This window comes from Erythranthe guttata, chromosome 4 (genome assembly GCF_056151865.1).
Source record: "Erythranthe guttata isolate IM_541 chromosome 4, IM_541, whole genome shotgun sequence".
NCBI lineage: Eukaryota > Viridiplantae > Streptophyta > Magnoliopsida > Lamiales > Phrymaceae > Erythranthe > Erythranthe guttata.
In genome coordinates this window covers 3,588,159-3,608,130 of record NC_142536.1, presented here as the reverse complement: position 1 = coordinate 3,608,130, position 19,972 = coordinate 3,588,159, and the positions used below count along the sequence as shown (strand labels likewise).

General features: G+C 43.2%; 3 protein-coding genes and 1 long non-coding RNA gene across 4 annotated transcripts; 2 read left to right on the top strand and 2 right to left on the bottom strand.

The window, feature by feature from the left end:
- Positions 1–17: 17 nt before the first annotated feature.
- Positions 18–4,233, bottom strand: SKS3 (SKU5 similar 3). The gene is made up of 9 exons (XM_012993422.2): positions 3,830–4,233; positions 3,023–3,132; positions 2,661–2,931; positions 2,430–2,571; positions 1,960–2,323; positions 1,278–1,643; positions 1,104–1,182; positions 473–669; positions 18–332 (listed from the first exon to the last, which is right to left on the bottom strand). Exons 1-9 carry the CDS (start codon positions 3,980–3,982, stop codon positions 221–223), a joined length of 1,794 nt encoding a protein of 597 aa, XP_012848876.2. The 5' UTR covers positions 3,983–4,233; the 3' UTR covers positions 18–220.
- Positions 4,234–6,097: 1,864 nt separating this feature from the next.
- On the top strand, positions 6,098–8,368 carry LOC105956141 (protein ACCELERATED CELL DEATH 6). The gene is made up of 3 exons (XM_012979983.2): positions 6,098–6,895; positions 7,093–7,628; positions 7,751–8,368. Exons 1-3 carry the CDS (start codon positions 6,139–6,141, stop codon positions 8,366–8,368), a joined length of 1,911 nt encoding a protein of 636 aa, XP_012835437.2. The 5' UTR covers positions 6,098–6,138.
- Positions 6,194–19,671, bottom strand: LOC148770933 (uncharacterized). Its single transcript, XR_016030732.1, has 5 exons — positions 19,602–19,671; positions 19,434–19,495; positions 7,477–8,716; positions 7,090–7,383; positions 6,194–6,983 (listed from the first exon to the last, which is right to left on the bottom strand). It is a non-coding gene; the product is annotated as an uncharacterized LOC148770933 (long non-coding RNA).
- LOC105949467 (uncharacterized) lies at positions 10,535–12,343 on the top strand. Its single transcript, XM_088817693.1, has 2 exons — positions 10,535–11,469; positions 11,558–12,343. The coding sequence occupies exons 1-2, from the start codon at positions 10,906–10,908 to the stop codon at positions 12,341–12,343; spliced, it is 1,350 nt and encodes a 449-aa protein (XP_088673819.1). The 5' UTR covers positions 10,535–10,905.
- Positions 19,672–19,972: the final 301 nt, after the last annotated feature.

The following is a 19,972-nucleotide window of genomic DNA, read 5'->3' as shown; positions in this document are numbered from 1 at the left end:
AACACAAGAGTCGGAACTTCCATACGAAATTCCTTCGATAATAATATATCGAAATCGCAAATTAGATACAACTAAAAGAAAAAAGGTTACAATAAAATATTATACACGAGCGAAAAAAATAGCCTTCGTATCACCTCATTACCAGGCTAAAGATCTCCGGTACATTTAGACTATCATCTCGAGTTTGAATTCACTGAAACCATAATTTAATTATACTGAGTTAACTCGTACCCGATAATCCTAATAAAGTTACAATAATCGCAATGAGAACAATCTCAATTATTTTGTCCGAAGAAGACGCTCCAGAAAAATGGACTCTTTGAGCCTGATCCCTGCAAAGGAGTAACATTCAACACTGGTTAATACTTAATACGAAGAGTTCGTCGGAAATCAACAAAAAAAATCCAACTTTTATTTCTCGACGGACCATTTTTATACGGTAAACAAACTATTTTTTTTGTTAAGGACTTACTTCTGCAATGGAGATAGAACACCACAGTATATGACATTGTCAGGCAACTGAACCTCGTCATTGTCGTTTTCAGGATTCACGACGCTGATGTAAGATTCTTGACCAAGGTACCACGAGTCAAGATTCTGTGTCCGAAGATTCCAAATCCCGGCATTATCTAGAGATACTAGTATAGCAGTCCAAGCACCGGGAAAAACCTGCTCATCGGATCAAGAAAACGTGTTTTTTTCAAGAAAGTGGCTAAATTAGTAGAACATATAATTACGTAAACCAATGGAAGCAAGCACGGATAGAAGAAAACCTAGACCTCGTTTGGGAAAAGAGATTATATACCTCCTTTGTATTATTATTATTATGTAGTATTTTATTCGAGTTCGAGCTCTAAAACTACTTGTTCATTTGAATTCTCGATTTCGAGGGTAACGAAATCTTGGTAGCTGAATGGGATTTATGTGGAATTGAGCACTTATGCATCATTAACAGAAGCAGTTGAATCACTTTAATAATCAGTTTTTACGTCGTTTATTTAATAACTTATTAGATTTCCATTAACATAGGCATGAATATTTTAATTAGAGACGAGTGACGACTAACAACTTAATAATCAGATACTGTATTATTCAAAATTTACCTGTGTAGTGCTACGAGCCACTCCATCCCATTTATTATACGTGCTTCTGCTATTCTCCGTCCAAACTCCATAATCCATCCTGTTTTTTAACCACACGAAAAACCAACACAACTTTTTCAAGATTTACGATCCACGAAAATGCCAAAAAAACTACGCAAGAAACTAATTTCTTACCCGACAACAAAGAAAGCATGGCCATCAAGATGGTAACTCTGAACCGAGGTGTCATTATTTTGGAATATAATCTCCATAAACCCTTTGAAAGTTCCGTTAATTACAGACGTGTCCATTTTTGCAGGTCTATTCATGAAGCGATTAGGAAAGTCTAGCTTGAAGACCCCATCGACCTTAAATTGCTGTGCAAGCCTAAGAGGTGTTGAGGGAGCTATGTATGAAATTCCGTTTAGAGTATTACGCCATTTGCCATCAACAAGCTCAGGTGGCCTATTGAGGATTACGTACACATCGGTTACGGTTATTTGTCCGTATCTGAAAGATCCTTGAGGGTTTGGGCGCGCCGCTCCGGCAGAAACATTCCATCTTACCAAAAGAAAAAAACATTGATTGCACAGTCAGCAAGATGAAGAAAAAGGGAAAAATAGAAATCAGAACTTTTGGAATTTGGAATGAAAAAATTGTTCCAAAATCGGAAATATTCTGATTGGAATCGGCGGATTTTGGAAATTACGTTCCGATATCCACTCCTAAGAATATTCCTATATTCTTAGTTTCTCTATTAAACACAAAGAAGCCCGTCTCCTATATTTAACAAAAAAAAAAACAAAAAACAAAATGCTTCACTAAACTGACAAAGTAACGAAATAAACGGAAATGCAACACATCAATTGAGCACAACCTTATGGATCTTGCTTGATTCATTGAGAAAAACGTGTCATATTCATGAGGAGGGTCTGGAAGAGGACCTGAAGCGGGGCCCCGTGAATTCGAGTAGTGCAGTATAGCTACTCCCGAAGCCTTGGTCCAAGTTGAAACATTAACGAAACGTGGACTAGCAACAATGTAATAATCAGTACTCGCGTCTTGATCCATTGTTACTAAGAACGAGTAAGATTGGCCCACGTGGATATCCATGTTCGAGTAATTCTGCTGTACGGTGTAAGAACCTTCGGTTTCTACAAGAACCATGTTATGATTTTGGATCCTGAAATTCAAGCTAGTAGAGATTCCAACGTTGTGGACTCGGATGCGATATGTTTTGCCTGTTGAAAACATGAATTTCGTATTATTTTAAAATATCATCAACTTCACCAATACAAAGAGACAAAGTATACGTTAAAAGCGCAAATTTCAAACAGAAAAAAATACCCGGCTCAACATTTATTATTTGGTAAGGAATGCCGTCTCGTACGAGGGCTTTATCAAATTGATAAGGGCCTAATCCATTAAACAAGACTCCATCAGGGGGTCCAAGGCCCCCATTCTTGCTTTCCAGGTCATTTCTGAGAGACTGTTTTTCCGTAATCTTTCATCAGCAACTAACATAAATATAAATAATAAATGAATACATGCATTTAGAAATAACGAAAAACGACCGACCTTATGACTCTTTATGTACCAGTCACTAATAAAGAGGGTAATATCTCCGTCAGGTGCCCCGAAAGGTACGGCAATAACTTCTCGATTGTTAATAACGATTCCGCCATATCCACCGGCAGCTCTTTGCAAGCCGAGTGAAGGGAAGTAGAAGAAACTGCCGATTTGATCTTTGACCTGAAACTGGTAAGTCCAGTTCCAGCCAGCTGGAATCGGACAGTTAGTACCGGAAACGCCGTCTTGCCACGAGTTTTTCCGTTGCTGTATGCCGTTCCTGCACTTTCTACAAGAACAGTTACTCCACTATCGTCATTTAAATGTCGAAACATTGAGAATTCTGAAAAGAAAAAAAAACAATTAAATACCATGTCAGAAGAAACGGTTCGTCGAGATTGTTTTTGACGTTGATGACGACGTTCCAGTTTGTGGTGACGTTTAGAATGGGGCCTGGAAATATTCCGTCTACCCCAATCACCTAAGAATTTTAAATGTCTACGAGTCAGATAATATAACGGAACAAATCTTGAAAATATCGTTCGACTAAGCTATAACACAGTCCTAATTCCGAAGATAAAAGCTTTATATCATTCAAGATTACAGCCTCGGTATTACATGTACAAAGAGTTTTTAATTATCGCTACCGACAATATCCATTAAACAATATCCATTAAGGCCTTGTTTGGTTGCCAAGATAAGATTAAATAATCTAATATAACCCAATTGTATTATCGGATCTTGGAAAGTCCAGTAAAAAACATGCCTAGAAGGCAAGATAAGTCGCGATAGCATAATATTTGTGGATCGACCCGGCAAGTTACCGGGATACCAAACATTAAACAAAGTCGAACTATTTCGTTAATAATGACTAATCTCACCAGCCAAACAAGGCCCTAATGTAGAATAAAAGCTCGATAAGAACACCAACAAGCAAGCATCAGAAAATTTACACACTGGTAAACCTAAAACAACAGAAAAAACCGAAACCGAAACCCGAGCATCCATCACCAGCAAATAAATAGATAGTAATTGCCTAAAACATTCAAGAATCCCACCAATGCAGCAGTTCCAGAGCAGTATAAATAAAAGCTAGTTGAAATCGAATTTAAGACAACCCTAAAAAAAAAATGAACAATTAATTACAGAAGAAATCGGAAGAAGAGAAAAGAATAAACCTGTTGTTTGAGGCCAAGAGGGGAGGCGGTGATGTAAGAGACGGTCCAGTCATAGAAGACATAAGGGTCTGCAGCTAAAGCGGCGGTTATCAAGCACACCAGCAAACTCAAGCTCAACAAACAGCAGTTTTCAGCTAATCTTGGGAGGAGCATTGATTGAAAATCAATCAATCACCCAACAATGGCGATGATTGATTCTGGTGGGATCTTTGCTCCGATGTGAGAAAGTGTGATTATGAGCTGCGAATAATTGTAATGGTTGGTGGGGATTTCCGTTTACACTTTACACCACCACTGCTTTGATTTCAGCCTCGTGTTGTGCCAGTTCTTGGGATTCGTGCCGTTACTGTTTCTTCTTTTTTTTTTTTTTTTTTGATGGATCACTTATCTCACTTAATTAACTAATGAGAATTCTCGAATAAATCCACTATAAATAAAAGATCTTGAAAAATAAATAAATTATAATTGAATTATTAAATCAAATTAACTTTTTCTCCTCCACTATAAATTGAATTTTGCACTTTATCATGTATACTTTTGTTAATACGAGGTTCTAATTATTGGATTAACAACTGATCAACCTGAGGTTGAAGTCATGGATAATGAATATGCAGTTGTGCATGTCAGGAGTGCATGGAGGTTGTTATATGCACCTCGTGACTTGGAGGATCGGAAAAGAAATAAATTAATCTTATTAGCTGGCAGATATGTAGTGCACATGGGATCATGTGACTTGAACTAGTATATATAGAATAATAGAAACATCCTTCTTGAATTGCAAGACAAACGAGGGTCGATAGAGTGTAGAATAGTGGGAAACACTTTGTGTGTGTGAGAGAGAGAATATGTGAGGGGTTAGGGTTTTTCATGCAGATTATCGAGTCGTAGGACTCTCGTTGAGTTCGAACATCGTAAAACCACAATCAATTCATTTGAATTCATCTGATGTTTACATAACAATAACGTAGATTTGCAATTAACTCCAATAAGCAAGACCGTAATTTTTATAAAATGTATTTGATGGGCTTTTTTAAATTAAGTCTCTAGCCTTTGTTTTGGGCTTTAAAAAATAAATTATAATTAATTAGGCCTCATGGGCCAACTACTCATTCATACACATGGGCCAACTATTCAATAAACTGAAGTTATAGGCATCATAAAAAGATTTTTTGCTAATAAAATAATTAGGGTATTTTTTTTTCTTCATTAATTTGAGTGAACCATGGGTGTCGAATGCAATAAACTCGTTTTTTATTTGGTAGTTTAATTTGAATCCAAATATTAAAGATCCTAACGAATAAAAAAATCATAATTTAACTAATATATCAAATCACTTTTTCTCTCGATTATAAATTCTATCTAGGCAAATAACCGTGACCCTCTTAGAGTATGATTAAACTATAAAATAATCTTTTTTGTTTGGATGATTACAACCACTCCTTAACTATATATTCTTTTACGAAAAACCCATCATTTAGTAGATAAATTTATACCGTGAAAATAGACGTGCAAGATAATATATAGTTGCTTTTCTTCGTCCAATACCATTATAGTGCAAGATGAAAAAGGTGGAGAAAAAAAATCGAGGATGAAAAATGAAAAAAAAAAAAAAGTCAGAGTACTAAAAAAACATGAGTTGACTAGTTATATTAATAAGCTAAGATAGCTTCAATAATTCGAGAATTGACGAGTTCAATGCCAATAAATTGAACAAGTAAAGCTTTCTTTTATTTATTCTTTTCAAGAATTTTCGTGTATTGGATTGTAGACTCTGAGAAAAAACTCACAAAATGATTTGAAAAATCAGATTCATAATTCAGAGATAGTTGACATTCCAAATTAAACTACTTTATTCCATATGATACCATTCCACCACTTGAACTTAAATCTAAATTATTTCATTTATGCTATAATCGTGTTGGTCAACATTTTGTGAAGTTGATAGATCAGCTGAAAATTCGCAAGTTTTCAATTTATTTATTTTTTCTGAAGAAACAGTCATTTACTTGGGGAACATGATCACTTTTAAGTATGGATATATATATATATATATATATATATATATATATATATATTTGTTCTAATTTGGCTCTTCCTCTATATATTAATTCCTTTTAGCCTATCGAATCAACTTAATTTATTGGGATCCTAATTAATTTAATTTGTACTAATTGCAAAACACATATTGAATTCTTCAAACGTGATATCTATTTAGCAATCTGATCATCAACTTCAAAAATCCATACACACACACACACACACGAGAGAGAGAGAGAGAGAGAGAGAGAGAGAGAGAGAGAGAGAGAGAGATGCCAACTTCAGATTTGCAGATGATAGAAGGGAGGTGGCATATACGTACTAGAGAAACGAAGGAGAAGCATAAATTCAAAATAAAAACAAAAGATTCAAAAAGCGGAGCCCAAAATTCGAAAAATAATGAACATGTGACAGACATATACAGTGAGTATGACTCGTACCAGGCATCCAAATCATGTAGCAGCCTCGACGATTTTGTGAAAATGCTGGATCGAGCTTCAGCAGCAGAACACAAAACAGTTCAGGAGATTCTGCTTACGGCGACTCCTGCTGGAAATACATGTCTTCATGTGGCAGCTAAGCATGCGAATAAAGACGTGGTGGATTACGTAAGAGCAAATTATCCACCTCTGTTGTTGAACAAGAATTACAATGGAGACACTGCATTGCATCTTGCTGCAAAAGCTGGACATGAATCAATTGTGACTGCCCTGGTGCAAATTCATCGCCACTCAATTTCATTCCGAATGTCTCAACGTTCAGAAGCAGATGAGAACAATCTATTAAGGGCAAAGAACGAAAGAGGAAACACAGCCCTGCATGAAGCACTAATCCACGGGTGGGATTCGATTGCCAAATACTTGATTCAATACGATCCTGCGGGATTATATATCCAAAACAAGAAAGGAGAATCTGCGTTCTACTTGGCAGCCAAAGCCGGTTTTGCAAATTGTTTCCAAGGTCGCCACATGGATGTAGGGTTCGAGGAAAATTTTCCCATTCGAGCAGCAATGGAGGGGAAGAGCGAAGGTATTTCTACATAATTAACATTTTTTTTTTGCCCCACTTGATGCATGCACCGAACTTTGCTGCATATTTCTTCATTCATTTTTCCCATCTAACTACTCAAACAAGAATGAATGAAAGATCATGACAAAATTGAGAGTCATGTTAATATATATATATATATACTGCTAATTATTAACCGATGTTTTTTCGAATACCAGAAGTTTTGGAATTGATGTATGAAAATCCAAGTATCATGCAATCAAGAGATGTCGAAGGGAGAACTCCACTTCACCATGCAGCTTCATTAGGTTATCTTGAAGTTGTTCGTGACTTGCTAAAGCACTACACTCCCGGTGCCAATGAAAGAAATCACGACGAAAGTGGTTCCTTACCCATTCACCTAGCATCAAAGGGAGGCCATCTTGGTATTGTCGAGCTTCTGCTTCAACACTCGTACGATGCGGAGGAGTTGCTCGACAACAGTGGCCGCAATATCTTGCACGTTGCTGCTGAGAATGGAAGATATAACATTGTTAGTTACGTTCTAAAGAATCCTGGTCTGGAGAACCTTATAAACATGAAAGATAAGCACGGAAGTACACCCTTGCATTTGGCCACCACGCACTGGCACCCCAAAATTGTCAGTGCATTGACATGGGACAAGAGAGTTGACATTGAGTTAGTCGATGACAAGGGGATGACAGCTCTAGATACAGCTGAGTGTCACATGTCGGATAATCCCCCGTTTCGCCAGGTATGCACAATGCAAGTTCAACATCATTATCCAAATTATGCATCACGTTTTTATAAAGGTTTAATACTGCATACAGAGAGCATGAAACGAGGTTTAATATTTCTCGACTCCCTCCTTTTCAGCGCTTAACTTGGGCTCCCCTGGTAGCTGCTGGCACCCCTCGATCGATGTCCGGCAAAACCATACGTAGACAGACTTCAATAAGGAGCTCAAACTTGGAAAACTACAAGGACAGAGTTAACACTCTCTTGCTTGTAGCGACTCTCGTTGCCACCGTCACCTTTGCAGCCGGCTTCACTTTGCCAGGTGGATATAACAGCTCCGACACAGGTTTAGCGGGAATGGCAACAATGATTAAACACAAGGGATTCCATTTGTTCATTTTCTGCGACACAATAGCAATGTACAGCTCCATCGTTGTCGTTGTGGCTCTCATTTGGGGTCAATTAGGCGATCTCGCCTTAGTGATCAATGTCCTCATGTGGGCCCTGCCTTTGCTCGGGATTGCTCTTACTATGATGTCCATGGCTTTCATGGCAGGGGTATTCATAGTCGTCAGCAAAATCAGATGGCTTGGTACTATTGTCTTAGTCATAGGAATCCCGTTTCTTGTGATTTTGTCGGTCCTCCTATTTCCGTTATGCACTCCCTTTACTTCAAGAAACCCGGTGCTCCGCTATGTATCCTACTATTCCTACTATCTGGTGCTATTAGCAATCGGCAATGAGCCAACCGACTAGTTTTAGTCAGATTGCTGCAACTTATCGAAATGATCTATATTCCATATGTACTTCGATCGTTCTGTCTGTATCTCTGATGTCATGAATCAAATTGATTGTTCTGTTCTGTTCTGTCTGTGATAAACATATACAGCAATATTGCGAGATAATCTTCATTCCTACGTAATTTACGACACTTCAGCTTATTCTCTTATTTTGAGCAGTACTTTGTATTCATGTATATGCATATGACCCGACAGTTCGCAGACTAAGCTTTCGACAGATCGATATCACTCCTCAACATTGCTTTCCTTTATTCATGCGTGCAGATTTAACCGAGTTTTTTTATTGGACACCTCAAACACTGGACTGAAAACATGCATACACCATTTAAAAAGTATCTTTATCGAATCAGCTAAGAATATCAAGTATTCAGAGAAATCGAAAAGCACGAATGATTTAAGCATGAAGAAATTGCAGTACAGTCCAACACGAAATAGAATTTGATTTAGTCCGTAAGTCTTCGTCTTCCTCAAGCCAGCTTCGTCCGTACTCCGGTGGATAAACCTGCAACGCCGGGAGGGATTCCCGGCGGGAAAGCTCCGACGATCAAGTCAGTGATCGGAATAAAGAGAAAGACGCGTAATGTAATTGTAATTAGTGGATATATTTTTCGTGTGTGTGCGTATGTTGATTCTCCTATTTATAGATGAGGAAAGCTTGGCCTTCAAGGCTTTCCTTTTTAGGGTTTCTCTTTTCCCCCAAGTCATACATCTTGGGCCTGTATTGTCATGGGCTCGCCCTACCCCGTTTTGGTATTGGGCTGGCGAGTTAAGGTACTCCCACGTGGTTCCGAGGTTCGCACCATACGGCGACCTCGCTCATAATACCGAGCTAAGTCGTCATGGGTTCTTCGTTATGGGCCTATCATGTTGGGCTTACCCTAATGGGCTTATGCTTATTTCGTTAATTGTCAAACAAGCCCGTATCAACTACTCCCCCCTACTCCTTATTTATAAAACAAGTCGGCTTTTCTTTACCTCGTTTTATAAGTACGGAGTATGAGGCATCAGTTCGCACTTCGATTTAGATTTATGTCGGCGTACGCAGCCCCTCTTCCTTTCCCTTTCATTAATTGCTCTGACACCCCGCGTGGTCGGTTCGAGTTCCCTAGGTCATCATGAGAAGATTTCCATCAACGCCTTTCGCGCTAGGTTCGAGATAATCTGCATTAAATCCTGTCCGTTCGGGTGGGCGGTTATGATTGGTTTTTCTTCTTTTCTAGGTCATTACTGGGGGATTCCAATCGACACTTCTTGCGCCGAATTCGAGGCGACCTACTTTGAATCTTGGCCATCCGAATAGACGGTCACGATCGAGTTTTCTCCCTTCTCTTCTTTTATAAATACCTGGCCCTTGCCATTTTTTAAGATTTCTTCCTTTTTCCACCCTCGTGCTTTCTCTTCTCTTATTACTTCTTCTCCGGCGAACCTGCTTTTTCGAGACAGAGATTTTATCCTTCGCGCCCATTATCTACCCCGACAAAGGTACTACTTCTTTCCCCCATCTCTTATTACCCCCGCCTTTACTCTTCGAATTGATAATGTCTGCCCGTTCTCCCGATCCTTTCGGCCAAAAAGTGCCCTCCGGGGAGGGGGGTGAAAACCCCGCTTTTTCTATTTCTTCCTCGTCGGAGGAGGGACCCTACTTCTCCCCCTCGGGCAAACTCTTAGAACGGCCCAAGAAAAGGGGCAGAAAAGAGATCTCGTCTTCTGCGAGGAGTGGTTCTCCTTCCCTATCTGAAGGACGAGATTTGGATGACCAATGGGGACCTAGTACTTTAAGCGAGACAGATCTAACTAACTTAGTTCGCGACATAGGCCTCCCTACCGATGTCGAATTGATTCTTCCTTCGCGAGATGATCGCCCTCTAAACCCTCATTTAGGTTTTAGTACTTGGTTTTCAGAGCAATTCTATTTCGGTCTATCTTTTCCCATCTCGCCCTGGTTTTCTGAGATTGCCCAATTATGCAACGTGTCCCTTAACCAATTCCACCCCCATGCCATAATAATCATGACCGGATTTCGCATGCTATGCGCCTGGTCGGGGGTGATTCCCACGCCAGCTCGTTTCCGGAGTGTAATGGTGTTAAAGAATTCGAGTCCTTTCCATGTCTCTGTCTCGGCTCGTCCGGGTTTTAAGATTCTGATGCCACCTAATAAAACCGATGGGTGGCAAGGTCACTATTTCTTTGCCAGAAATCCTGTTGACACGCCCTATTTGTGTCCTTGGCTCGCCACCCTGCCTGAAAAGAAAAGGGGTAAACCTTTGGCGGTTGACGAATGCTTATTAAAAATGATATCCCACTTTCAACCGAGCCACGGCGTCCCGGATAGCCTCACCAGCTTTCCGCCGATGCTTCGCCACTTCCGTTTTCACGACAACGGCACGTATTCTCTAACTCGGGAAGATTTAGGTGGGTTTGGTTATAACACTAATTCTTACTTCGACTCACTGTCTTACTTCGGTCGATTTGTTTTTTGTTGCTTCGCTAGTTATGTACTTGTATGTCTTATATCTCACTCGCGTATCTCCCCTTGCCCGTTTGTTTTGGTGCGTAGATCTAAGGATGAAGAGGATGTTCCGAGGTGACAAGCCGGCTACCCGTCCCTCCGAGCCGGAACCTGGGTTCGAGGCGTCCGAGTTTCAGCGCCCTCTAATCGCTGAATCCGAGAAAAGAACCTCGGAGGAAGGGGCTCTAAGGCCCAGGCCATCGAAGAAAAACGCCGCTCCTCCTCGCGCCCGTGGTGGACCCGCCTCGCGAACTGAGGATTCTGAACCTCCTAAACAATCCTCCGCAATAGTTCTCGCCTCGTCACCGCCTCCTTCCTCGACCGAAGAGGTGGTAGAGAGGGAACCTGCTCCGAAGAAACGGAGGTCTGAGTTGGCCCTTGGGGCGGCTGGGTCATCTTTACCGGCCGACTTTGGACTGTACCTCTGCCGGAATGCTGAAAACGCTATTGCTGCGTGCCGGTCCTTGGCATTCCCCACCGATGTCGCCCACTTCGGGCAAATGAGTAAGGGCGACCGACTTGAGTTGCTTCTTCATAACATTACACAGGTTTGTTTCACTCTGTTCTGGTGAATTGGTTTTTGCCATTGCATCTTGTATTTAAGATTAACTCTATTTAACCTCTTTGTGAGTGCAGCAATTCGCCATCGCCTTTTCGGGTCCCCTGGGGTGGGATGATGTTTCGCGCGAGGCGTATGATAATCAGAGGAAAGAGGTGATGCAGCTCCGGAAGGAAGTCCGGGGCTTGAAGGAGAGTCTGGGGGTGTCGGAATCCTCGAAGGAGGGGCTGTTTGCCGAAGTGAAGAGGCTGAAAGAGAGAGAGAAGATCCTTGAGGCTGAAAAAGATTCCCTTGTATCCCACAATGCCAGTTTGGAGGAGAAAGCTAAGGGGCTTTCCAACGAGCTGTTCGCAGCTGGAGTACAGGCTTCCACTAATTTCACCGAAGGGGTGAAAGAGGGGCAAAGGTTGTTCCCGGGGTCGCCTGAGGGTCTTCGCTTCATCGAGGAGTTTGTTCGCCGCTTCTTTCACCGATTGTGGCGTTCCACCACTTTTACTCGAGAAGCTTCAGGTTTAGCTCGTTTCTTCTTTTCGTCGGCGGTTGCGGCTGTTCGGAAGAGGTTAGGCGGTGCCGGCATTGAGTTCCCGTTGGTGGAAAATGAACTGGCGGAGGACCTCCCCGACGACGTGATTCCGGGTTTTGAGGGGGATGTAAATGAGGATCCCAACTTAGAGTGGTGGAGGCCGGTTTATCAAGGCCTCGTTGAAGAGTTCTCCCGTCAAGGGGCTATTACCGACTTCGCCGGAGACATTGGGGCCCTTGGAACGGTGGTTAGTTCCGAAGAGGCACAGCCAAGCTTCGTTTCATCGCCCCCTCCGGACGCTGAGAATCGAAGTGAAGCAGATGCAGCAGTTCCGAAGTGAAGACCAAAAAAGACTTAACCATTTTTTATGTTTTGTATTTTGAATATGTATTTCTTAAACATTACTCTCTTTATTTCTTTTTGCCATGTATCCTTAACAATTTCTTCGTTTTTCCCATATGCTTGAAATGTTTTTATTCGCTTTTATGTCTGTGTCGTTTTGGACTTCAGACTTAGTCTGTCAATATCCCCACTGATCTTCAGTAGTGTTTATTCCTTAAGCTTATCCATTAGTTCAATCTTGCACCACTCCTATATTTTAACTGAGTACCCAATCTTAATATTTTGTTTACGAATACGCGAATTAATGCCACAGTAAAACACGCGAGTTAACGCCACAGTGAAACACGCGAGTTAACGCCACAATAAAACACGCGAGTTAACGCCACAATGAAACACGCGAGTTAACGCCACAATGAAACACGCGAGTTAACGCCACAATGAAACACGCGAGTTAACGCCACAGTGAAACACGCGAGTTAACGCCACAATGAAACACGCGAGTTAACGCCACAGTGAAACACGCGAGTTAACGCCACAGTAAAACACGCGAGTTAACGCCACAGTGAAACACGCGAGTTAACGCCACAGTAAAACACGCGAGTTAACGCCACAATGAAACACGCGAGTTAACGCCACAGTGAAACACGCGAGTTAACGCCACAGTAAAACACGCGAGTTAACGCCACAATGAAACACGCGAGTTAACGCCACAGTGAAACACGCGAGTTAACGCCACAGTAAAACACGCGAGTTAACGCCACAGTGACACACGCGAGTTAACGCCACAGTGAAACACGCGAGTTAACGCCACAGTAAAACACGCGAGTTAACGCCACAATGAAACACGCGAGTTAACGCCACAATAAAAACTTAAATAAATAACACAAGGATTTTTTAACGTGGAAACCCTCCAAATAAGGAGAGAAAAAACCACGGGGCCTAGCCCAGATCGGAAAATGGATGTTTATTAATGGTTGTTTTGCCTGTACAAGGTGTGTCTCGATTTCGCTGACGTAATTGCCTCGATCTCCATTCTCTCTCTCTTTTTTTTTTTTTTTTTTTTTTTTTTTTTTTTTTTTTTTTTACGCGAAGAAGCGTTTCAAATGAATGATATTCCATGCTCGTGGCAATGGTTTTCCTTCCACGTCTGCCAGCTCATATCCTCCTCCAGCCAAACATTTTGTGACCATGTATGGTCCTTCCCAATTGGCCTCTAACTTTCCTGTGTGTTTTAGTGCGTCAGCTCGTCGCAGGACGAGATCACCGATCTGGAATGAACGAGACCGCACCCCTTGATCATATCGAGCCTTGATCAGGTTCTTACTTCGTTCCATGTGCAGATACGCCGCTTCTCGTAGGTCAAAAACCTCATCCAGCTGTGTCCTCAGGGCATCATCGTTTGTCCTTTCATCAAATGTGGCGATGCGGAGTGTGTCCATTGCCACCTCGACTGGGATAACAGCATCGGTCCCGTAGGTTAACCGAAATGGCGTCTCGCCAGTAGCTGCTTTGACTGTTGTCCGGTAAGACCAAAGGACTGAGGGCAGTTCGTCTACCCAACTTCCCCCTAACTCGTCCAGTCTTTTCTTCAAACCGTTGACAATGGTCCGGTTTGTGGATTCTACTTGACCATTAGCCTGGGGGTGCGCTACCGCCACGAATTTCTGTGTTATTTTCATTTCCTCGCACCATGCACGGATTTTCTTGCCGTTGAACTGAGTGCCATTGTCCGATACGATGCTTCTAGGCAGACCAAACCGACAACAGATATTCTTCCAGACGAAGTGCATGACCTCGTCCTCTGATATTTTTGATAAGGCCTCAGCTTCGACCCATTTAGTGAAGTAGTCTACCGCAACAATGATGAACTTTTTCCGGCCAGTGGTTTGAGGGAATGGTCCCACTAGGTCAATCCCCCATTGAGCAAAGGGACATGGGGCACTCATGATAATCATCTCTTCCCCCGGTTTATGGATAAGTGGGGCATATTTTTGGCATTGTGCGCAGTGTTGAACGTATCGGTGTGTGTCTTCTTTCATACCGGGCCAATAATATCCTGCCCGATATAACTTCTGTATGAGGGCCCGAGCTCCTCCATGCTCACCGCAACCACCTCGGTGTACTTCGTCAAGGACGTGTTTAGCCTCCTGCTTTCCCAAACATCTCGCATCGATTGTGGCGAAATTCCTTTTATATAACACCTCGTGCCGCACGTAAAAGTGTCTCGCTCTATACGCCAATCGATTTTGTTCCCTTTTTGTGCCAGTTCGCTCTCCTCTGAAATACTTGAACAGAGGTGTTCTCCAGTCAGGCTCTTCATCGATCGACATGACTCCCGATGTCGGGGTAGGGGCAATGAGGATAGTGATTTTTCTTTCAACACATTCAGCGACGGACGACCCGATTTTAGCGAGGAAGTCGGCACGTTGGTTGTCGTTCCTCGGTAGTTGATGCACTGTGCAAGCTTCGAAGGTTTCTTGTACTGCTCGAGCTTTATTCACATACCCCTTCATTCTATCATTTTTTACTTCGTAATCCCCCTCTAGTTGGTGTATCACCAATTGCGAGTCAGAATATATCCGCACCACTCGCGCTCCGAGCTCCTGAGCGATCTCCATACCTCGGATGAAGGCTTCGTACTCTGCTTCATTATTGGAAACTCGAGGTAATCGGACGGCAAACTCGACCTCCGTTCCTGTGGGATCGATGACTATTATTCCTGCCCCTGCTCCGGTTGCTGTAGATGACCCATCTACGTAAATTTTCCACTCTTTCTCGATTGGTATTCGAGTAGTCTCCCGGATGAAATCTACCAGAGCCTGCCCTTTGACCGAGGTGCGGGGTTGGTACTGGATTTCGTACTGTCCCAATTCGATGGCCCATTTAACAATTCGTCCTGACGCAGTAGGTTGACCTAGGGTTTGCCGAAGTGGTAGACTTGTACGGATTATCATGGTATGCGACAGGAAGTAAGGCCGGAGTCGTCGCGTGGTAAGGACCAGAGCATACGCTATTTTTTCGACTTCAGAATATCTGCTTTCCGACGTAGTCAGGATTTTACTAGTATAGTAGATCGGCTTTTGCTGGTTATCCACCTCTTTGAATAAGACCGAGCTAATTGACTCGTCGCCTACCGATAGGTATACAAACAGAGTTTCGTCCTTTTCAGGAGTGCTAAGAATCGGCAGACAAATGAGGGATCGTTTTAATGCATCGAACGCGAGCTGGCACTCGTTATTCCATTCGAATTGAGCTGTTTTCCTCAATATTTTAAAGAAAGGTAGACTCTTATCAGCCATCCTTGATATAAACCGAGCGAGGGCTACCACCTTTCCGGCTAAGGATTGAACTTCTTTAATGGAGCGAGGGGGTGTCATCCGGAGCACGGCCTCAACCTTATCCTGGTTCACCTTAATGCCTTCTCGATTAACGACATATCCCAGAAACATTCCTGCTTGTACTGCGAATGCACATTTTGCGGGGTTCAATTTCATTCCATATAGACGAAGGGTGGCAAAGGTCTCTGCTAGATCTGCGAGGTGCGTAGAACGCCTTTTGCTCTTAACCAGCATGTCATCAACGTAGACTTCGATATTGCGTCCGAGTTGAGCCCGAAACATTCTATCCATCAATCGCTGATACGTGGCTCCTGCATTTTTCAGGCCGAAAGGCATTACCATGTAGCAGTAAGTACCCGTGGCCGTAACAAAACTTACTGCCGGCTGATCCTTTTCGTCTAGCGGAATTTGGTGGTATCCCTGCGAGGCATCCATCATACTAAGTAGCTCGCATCCAGCGGTGGCATCTACAAGCTGATCTATGCGAGGTAAGGGATAATCGTCCTTTGGGCAAGCCTTGTTTAAGTCCCTGAAATCGATACACATTCGCCATTGGCCATTGGCTTTCTGTACTAACACCGCATTGGACAGCCACGTGGGGAACTGGATTTCTCGGATATGCCCGATTTCCAGAAGTCGCTGCACTTCCTTCTGTATGATTTCGTCCTTCTCGATACCGAAGTGTCGCCGTTTTTGCTTGACAGGCCTGCACTCAGGCCGTAAATTGAGCCTGTGTACAGCAGTTCGTGGCGATATACCGGTAAAGTCACTTGGTTGCCAAGCAAAGATGTCTTCATTAGACCGTAATAATGCTATCAACTCGTCTCGGAGAGGTGGTTCTAGATCCTTACTGATCCGGGTTTGTTTCATCATACCTGGGACGAGGTCGATCGTCATCAATTCATCCATAGGTTGTACATGATTAATTTTATCCTCTGGGTCAATTCGGGGACGCTTCTCGTCTCCCAAATCTTCTTTGGTGAGGGTATCGCGTCGGCCTTTCTCTGCTATCTTAACCATTTCAACATAACACGATCTCGATTGGGTTTGGTCGCCCCTGACCTCTCCCACCATCCCATCGACTGGGAACTTAAGCTTTTGATGAATGGTCGAAGGGACCGCCCGAAAGGTATGTAACATTGGTCGTCCTATCACGATGTTATACGAGGTCGGCGACCCTTCAACGATGACAAAGTTGACGGTTTGAGTGCGTGTTCGAGGTGAAGTTCCTATAGTGACAGGGATTTTAACTTGTCCAATCGGCGTCAGGGACCCTCCTGTAAACCCAAATATCGCTGTGGTGACGGGGAAAACCGGGAGGTCAAGCTCCATTTGTAGGAAACACTCGTAAGATATGACATCCACCGAACTTCCGGGATCGACGAAGGCACGAGCGACGTCGTAACCTCCCACGTTAATCGTGATGAGGAGAGGGTCGCAGTGAAAATCATCTAGGTCTGCTTCATCTTCAGGACCGAATGAGATAGTGGGATATTGACGATACTTCGGTGTAGAGATTTGGCAAACTTCATGATTATTTTTGAGGTTACCGAGATGACGTCTCCTAGCCCGGTGAGTATCTCCTCCCGTAGGACCCCCTGAAATCATCTGAATGTACCCTCTTTTCGGCGCTGGTGGTGGGGGCGGTGCTCGTGGCGGGTTCCCGAACTGGGCTTCACGCTTTTGTCCCCGAGGTGAATCTATCTTCACAAAATCCCCGATCTTGTTATCTCTGATGAGACGTTCCACTTCGTCTTTCAGATGTGCGCAGTCGTCGGTCGTATGTCCGTATTCGTTATGAAAACGGCAGAAAGTACCCAATGTCGGATCTCGACGGGGGGCTCCGCGAGCAGTTCGAGGCCACCGCAGATCAGCTCTCTTCTCGATCGCGTATAGCACCTGGGATAGAGGAGCTGTAAGGGGCTGGTATGATTGGAACCGAGATCCCTTAGCATCCGGGACAATACTCCGACTAGGAATATTGGCATCCCTGCGAGGTAACATGGGCTCCTTGCCTCTCTTTACTTCGCTGACCCGTACGTTTGTGGCTTGGTGAGATTCCTCCACTTTCTGTTGGCGGGCTTCTTCTAAGTTAATGAACCTAGATGCCCTTTCCAATAAGTTATCGAAATCAGGTGATGGTTCCAGCGCTAGAGCTCGGAAAAATTCATCATCTCTTAACCCTTGTGAAAGGGCCGCCATGAGCACCTCGTCACTGGTAGTCGGGACTTCCAGGGTGGCCGAGGTAAACCGTTTGATGTAACTCCTGAGGCTTTCCTTTTCCTTCTGGCGGATGCTGAACAACGATAGGGAGGTTTTCTTGCACTTTTTCGAGCTGGCGAACTGGTTCATGAAGGCCTTAGCAAATTGTTCGAAAGATTGCATGCTCCCGGAAGGCAACAAACCGAACCAGGCCTGAGCAGGTCCGGCTAGGGTGGTGGCGAAGGCACGACATCTCACCCCTTCTGTGAGCTGATGAAGTGATGCCGTATTGTTGAAACGGCTTAGGTGTTCGGCGGGATCCGATGTACCATTGTACTCGAACGAAATGGGTCGGTAGCTAGCGGGTATGGGGTCATCATCGAGGTGTTTTGCGAAAGGGCTAGATCCCACGAGATTTCGCATTGACCTGTTCCGTAAGGCCTTTAATTCGTTCATATCACGTCTCAGGCTGTCTACTTCGGTCCTGACTCCATGACTGTCGCCTCCTCGGTTTTCCGAATAACTGTCGCCTTCATCATCAGTTCGCCCCTCGTTCGGAGAATGTCTCAGGTCCCTTTTGGGTCGGTTATCCTGAGGTAAGGATTGGGCGTAATTTCGGATGGCCGTGGTGATCATGACTTCTACTTCATCTCGGGTGTACGTGCGCTCATCAGGGGGTGGAGCCGGTGCTGTAGCCGGTCTTTTCGAAGCAGCTCCAGCGCTCTGAAATTCAAAAGAAGGGCTTCCTGAAAAGAGAGGGACCCGTCTCTCTTTCTCGGGCGTGAGCAGGCTGCACCCGGACTTCTCCCTCGAGGCAGGCGGCGGATCAACGCCAGGTGTATCGTGAGCTGCTGCCTCCAGCTCCTTCTGTAGGTTTCGGGTAACCGTGTCTTCTCCTTCCATTCTTTCTCCACGTTCTTAGCTCAGATCTGGACTTCCGGGGGTAGATCTGATTTTTCCCGGAAGCTGTTTTCCCGAAACTTCAAGGTTTCCCACAGACGGCGCCACTTGATTTAGTCCGTAAGTCTTCGTCTTCCTCAAGCCAGCTTCGTCCGTACTCCGGTGGATAAACCTGCAACGCCGGGAGGGATTCCCGGCAGGAAAGCTCCGACGATCAAGTCAGTGATCGGAATAAAGAGAAAGACGCGTAATGTAATTGTAATTAGTGGATATATTTTTCGTGTGTGTGCGTATGTTGATTCTCCTATTTATAGATGAGGAAAGCTTGGCCTTCAAGGCTTTCCTTTTTAGGGTTTCTCTTTTCCCCCAAGTCATACATCTTGGGCCTGTATTGTCATGGGCTCGCCCTACCCCGTTTTGGTATTGGGCTGGCGAGTTAAGGTACTCCCACGTGGTTCCGAGGTTCGCACCATACGGCGACCTCGCTCATAATACCGAGCTAAGTCGTCATGGGTTCTTCGTTGTGGGCCTATCATGTTGGGCTTACCCTAATGGGCTTATGCTTATTTCGTTAATTGTCAAACAAGCCCGTATCAGAATTAAACAGTGCTTTTAAAAATCATTGCTTTCATGGTTATTATCCACTACCTGAATTGAAATAGCGTCTCAGTGACAACTGACAAACCATCAAACAGGTTGCAGGCGTTCTTCTGTAAAAAAAAAACATAATTTCTTGCAAAAACTTAAAAAAAATCAGAGTATTGAATTGAATGGACTATGAACTATATACAAACTAGGCAAACAATATAATGGCACCGCATATAGTCGAATAACAAAAATAAAATAAAATTACAGTTCACATGATTTTTACTGGAATTTCTTTAGCAAAAATAAAATAAGCAAGATCACTAATTTTTATAAAATGTATTTGATGGGCTTTAAATAAATCTCTAGCCTTTGTTTTGGGCTTTAAAAAATAAATTATAATTAATTAATTAGGCCTCATGGGCCAATTATTCATTCATAAACATCACTATTATGTGAATTTTTCTATAAGTCAATGGACTAGAAATAAGCTGTAGCTGGCAGATTAATTAAGCAATTATAGAAATTAAAAAAATATATATAATTATTTTAATGGTTCTATTTGCTCCTTGCCACTTGGACAAAACTTTAGACTAAAGCCG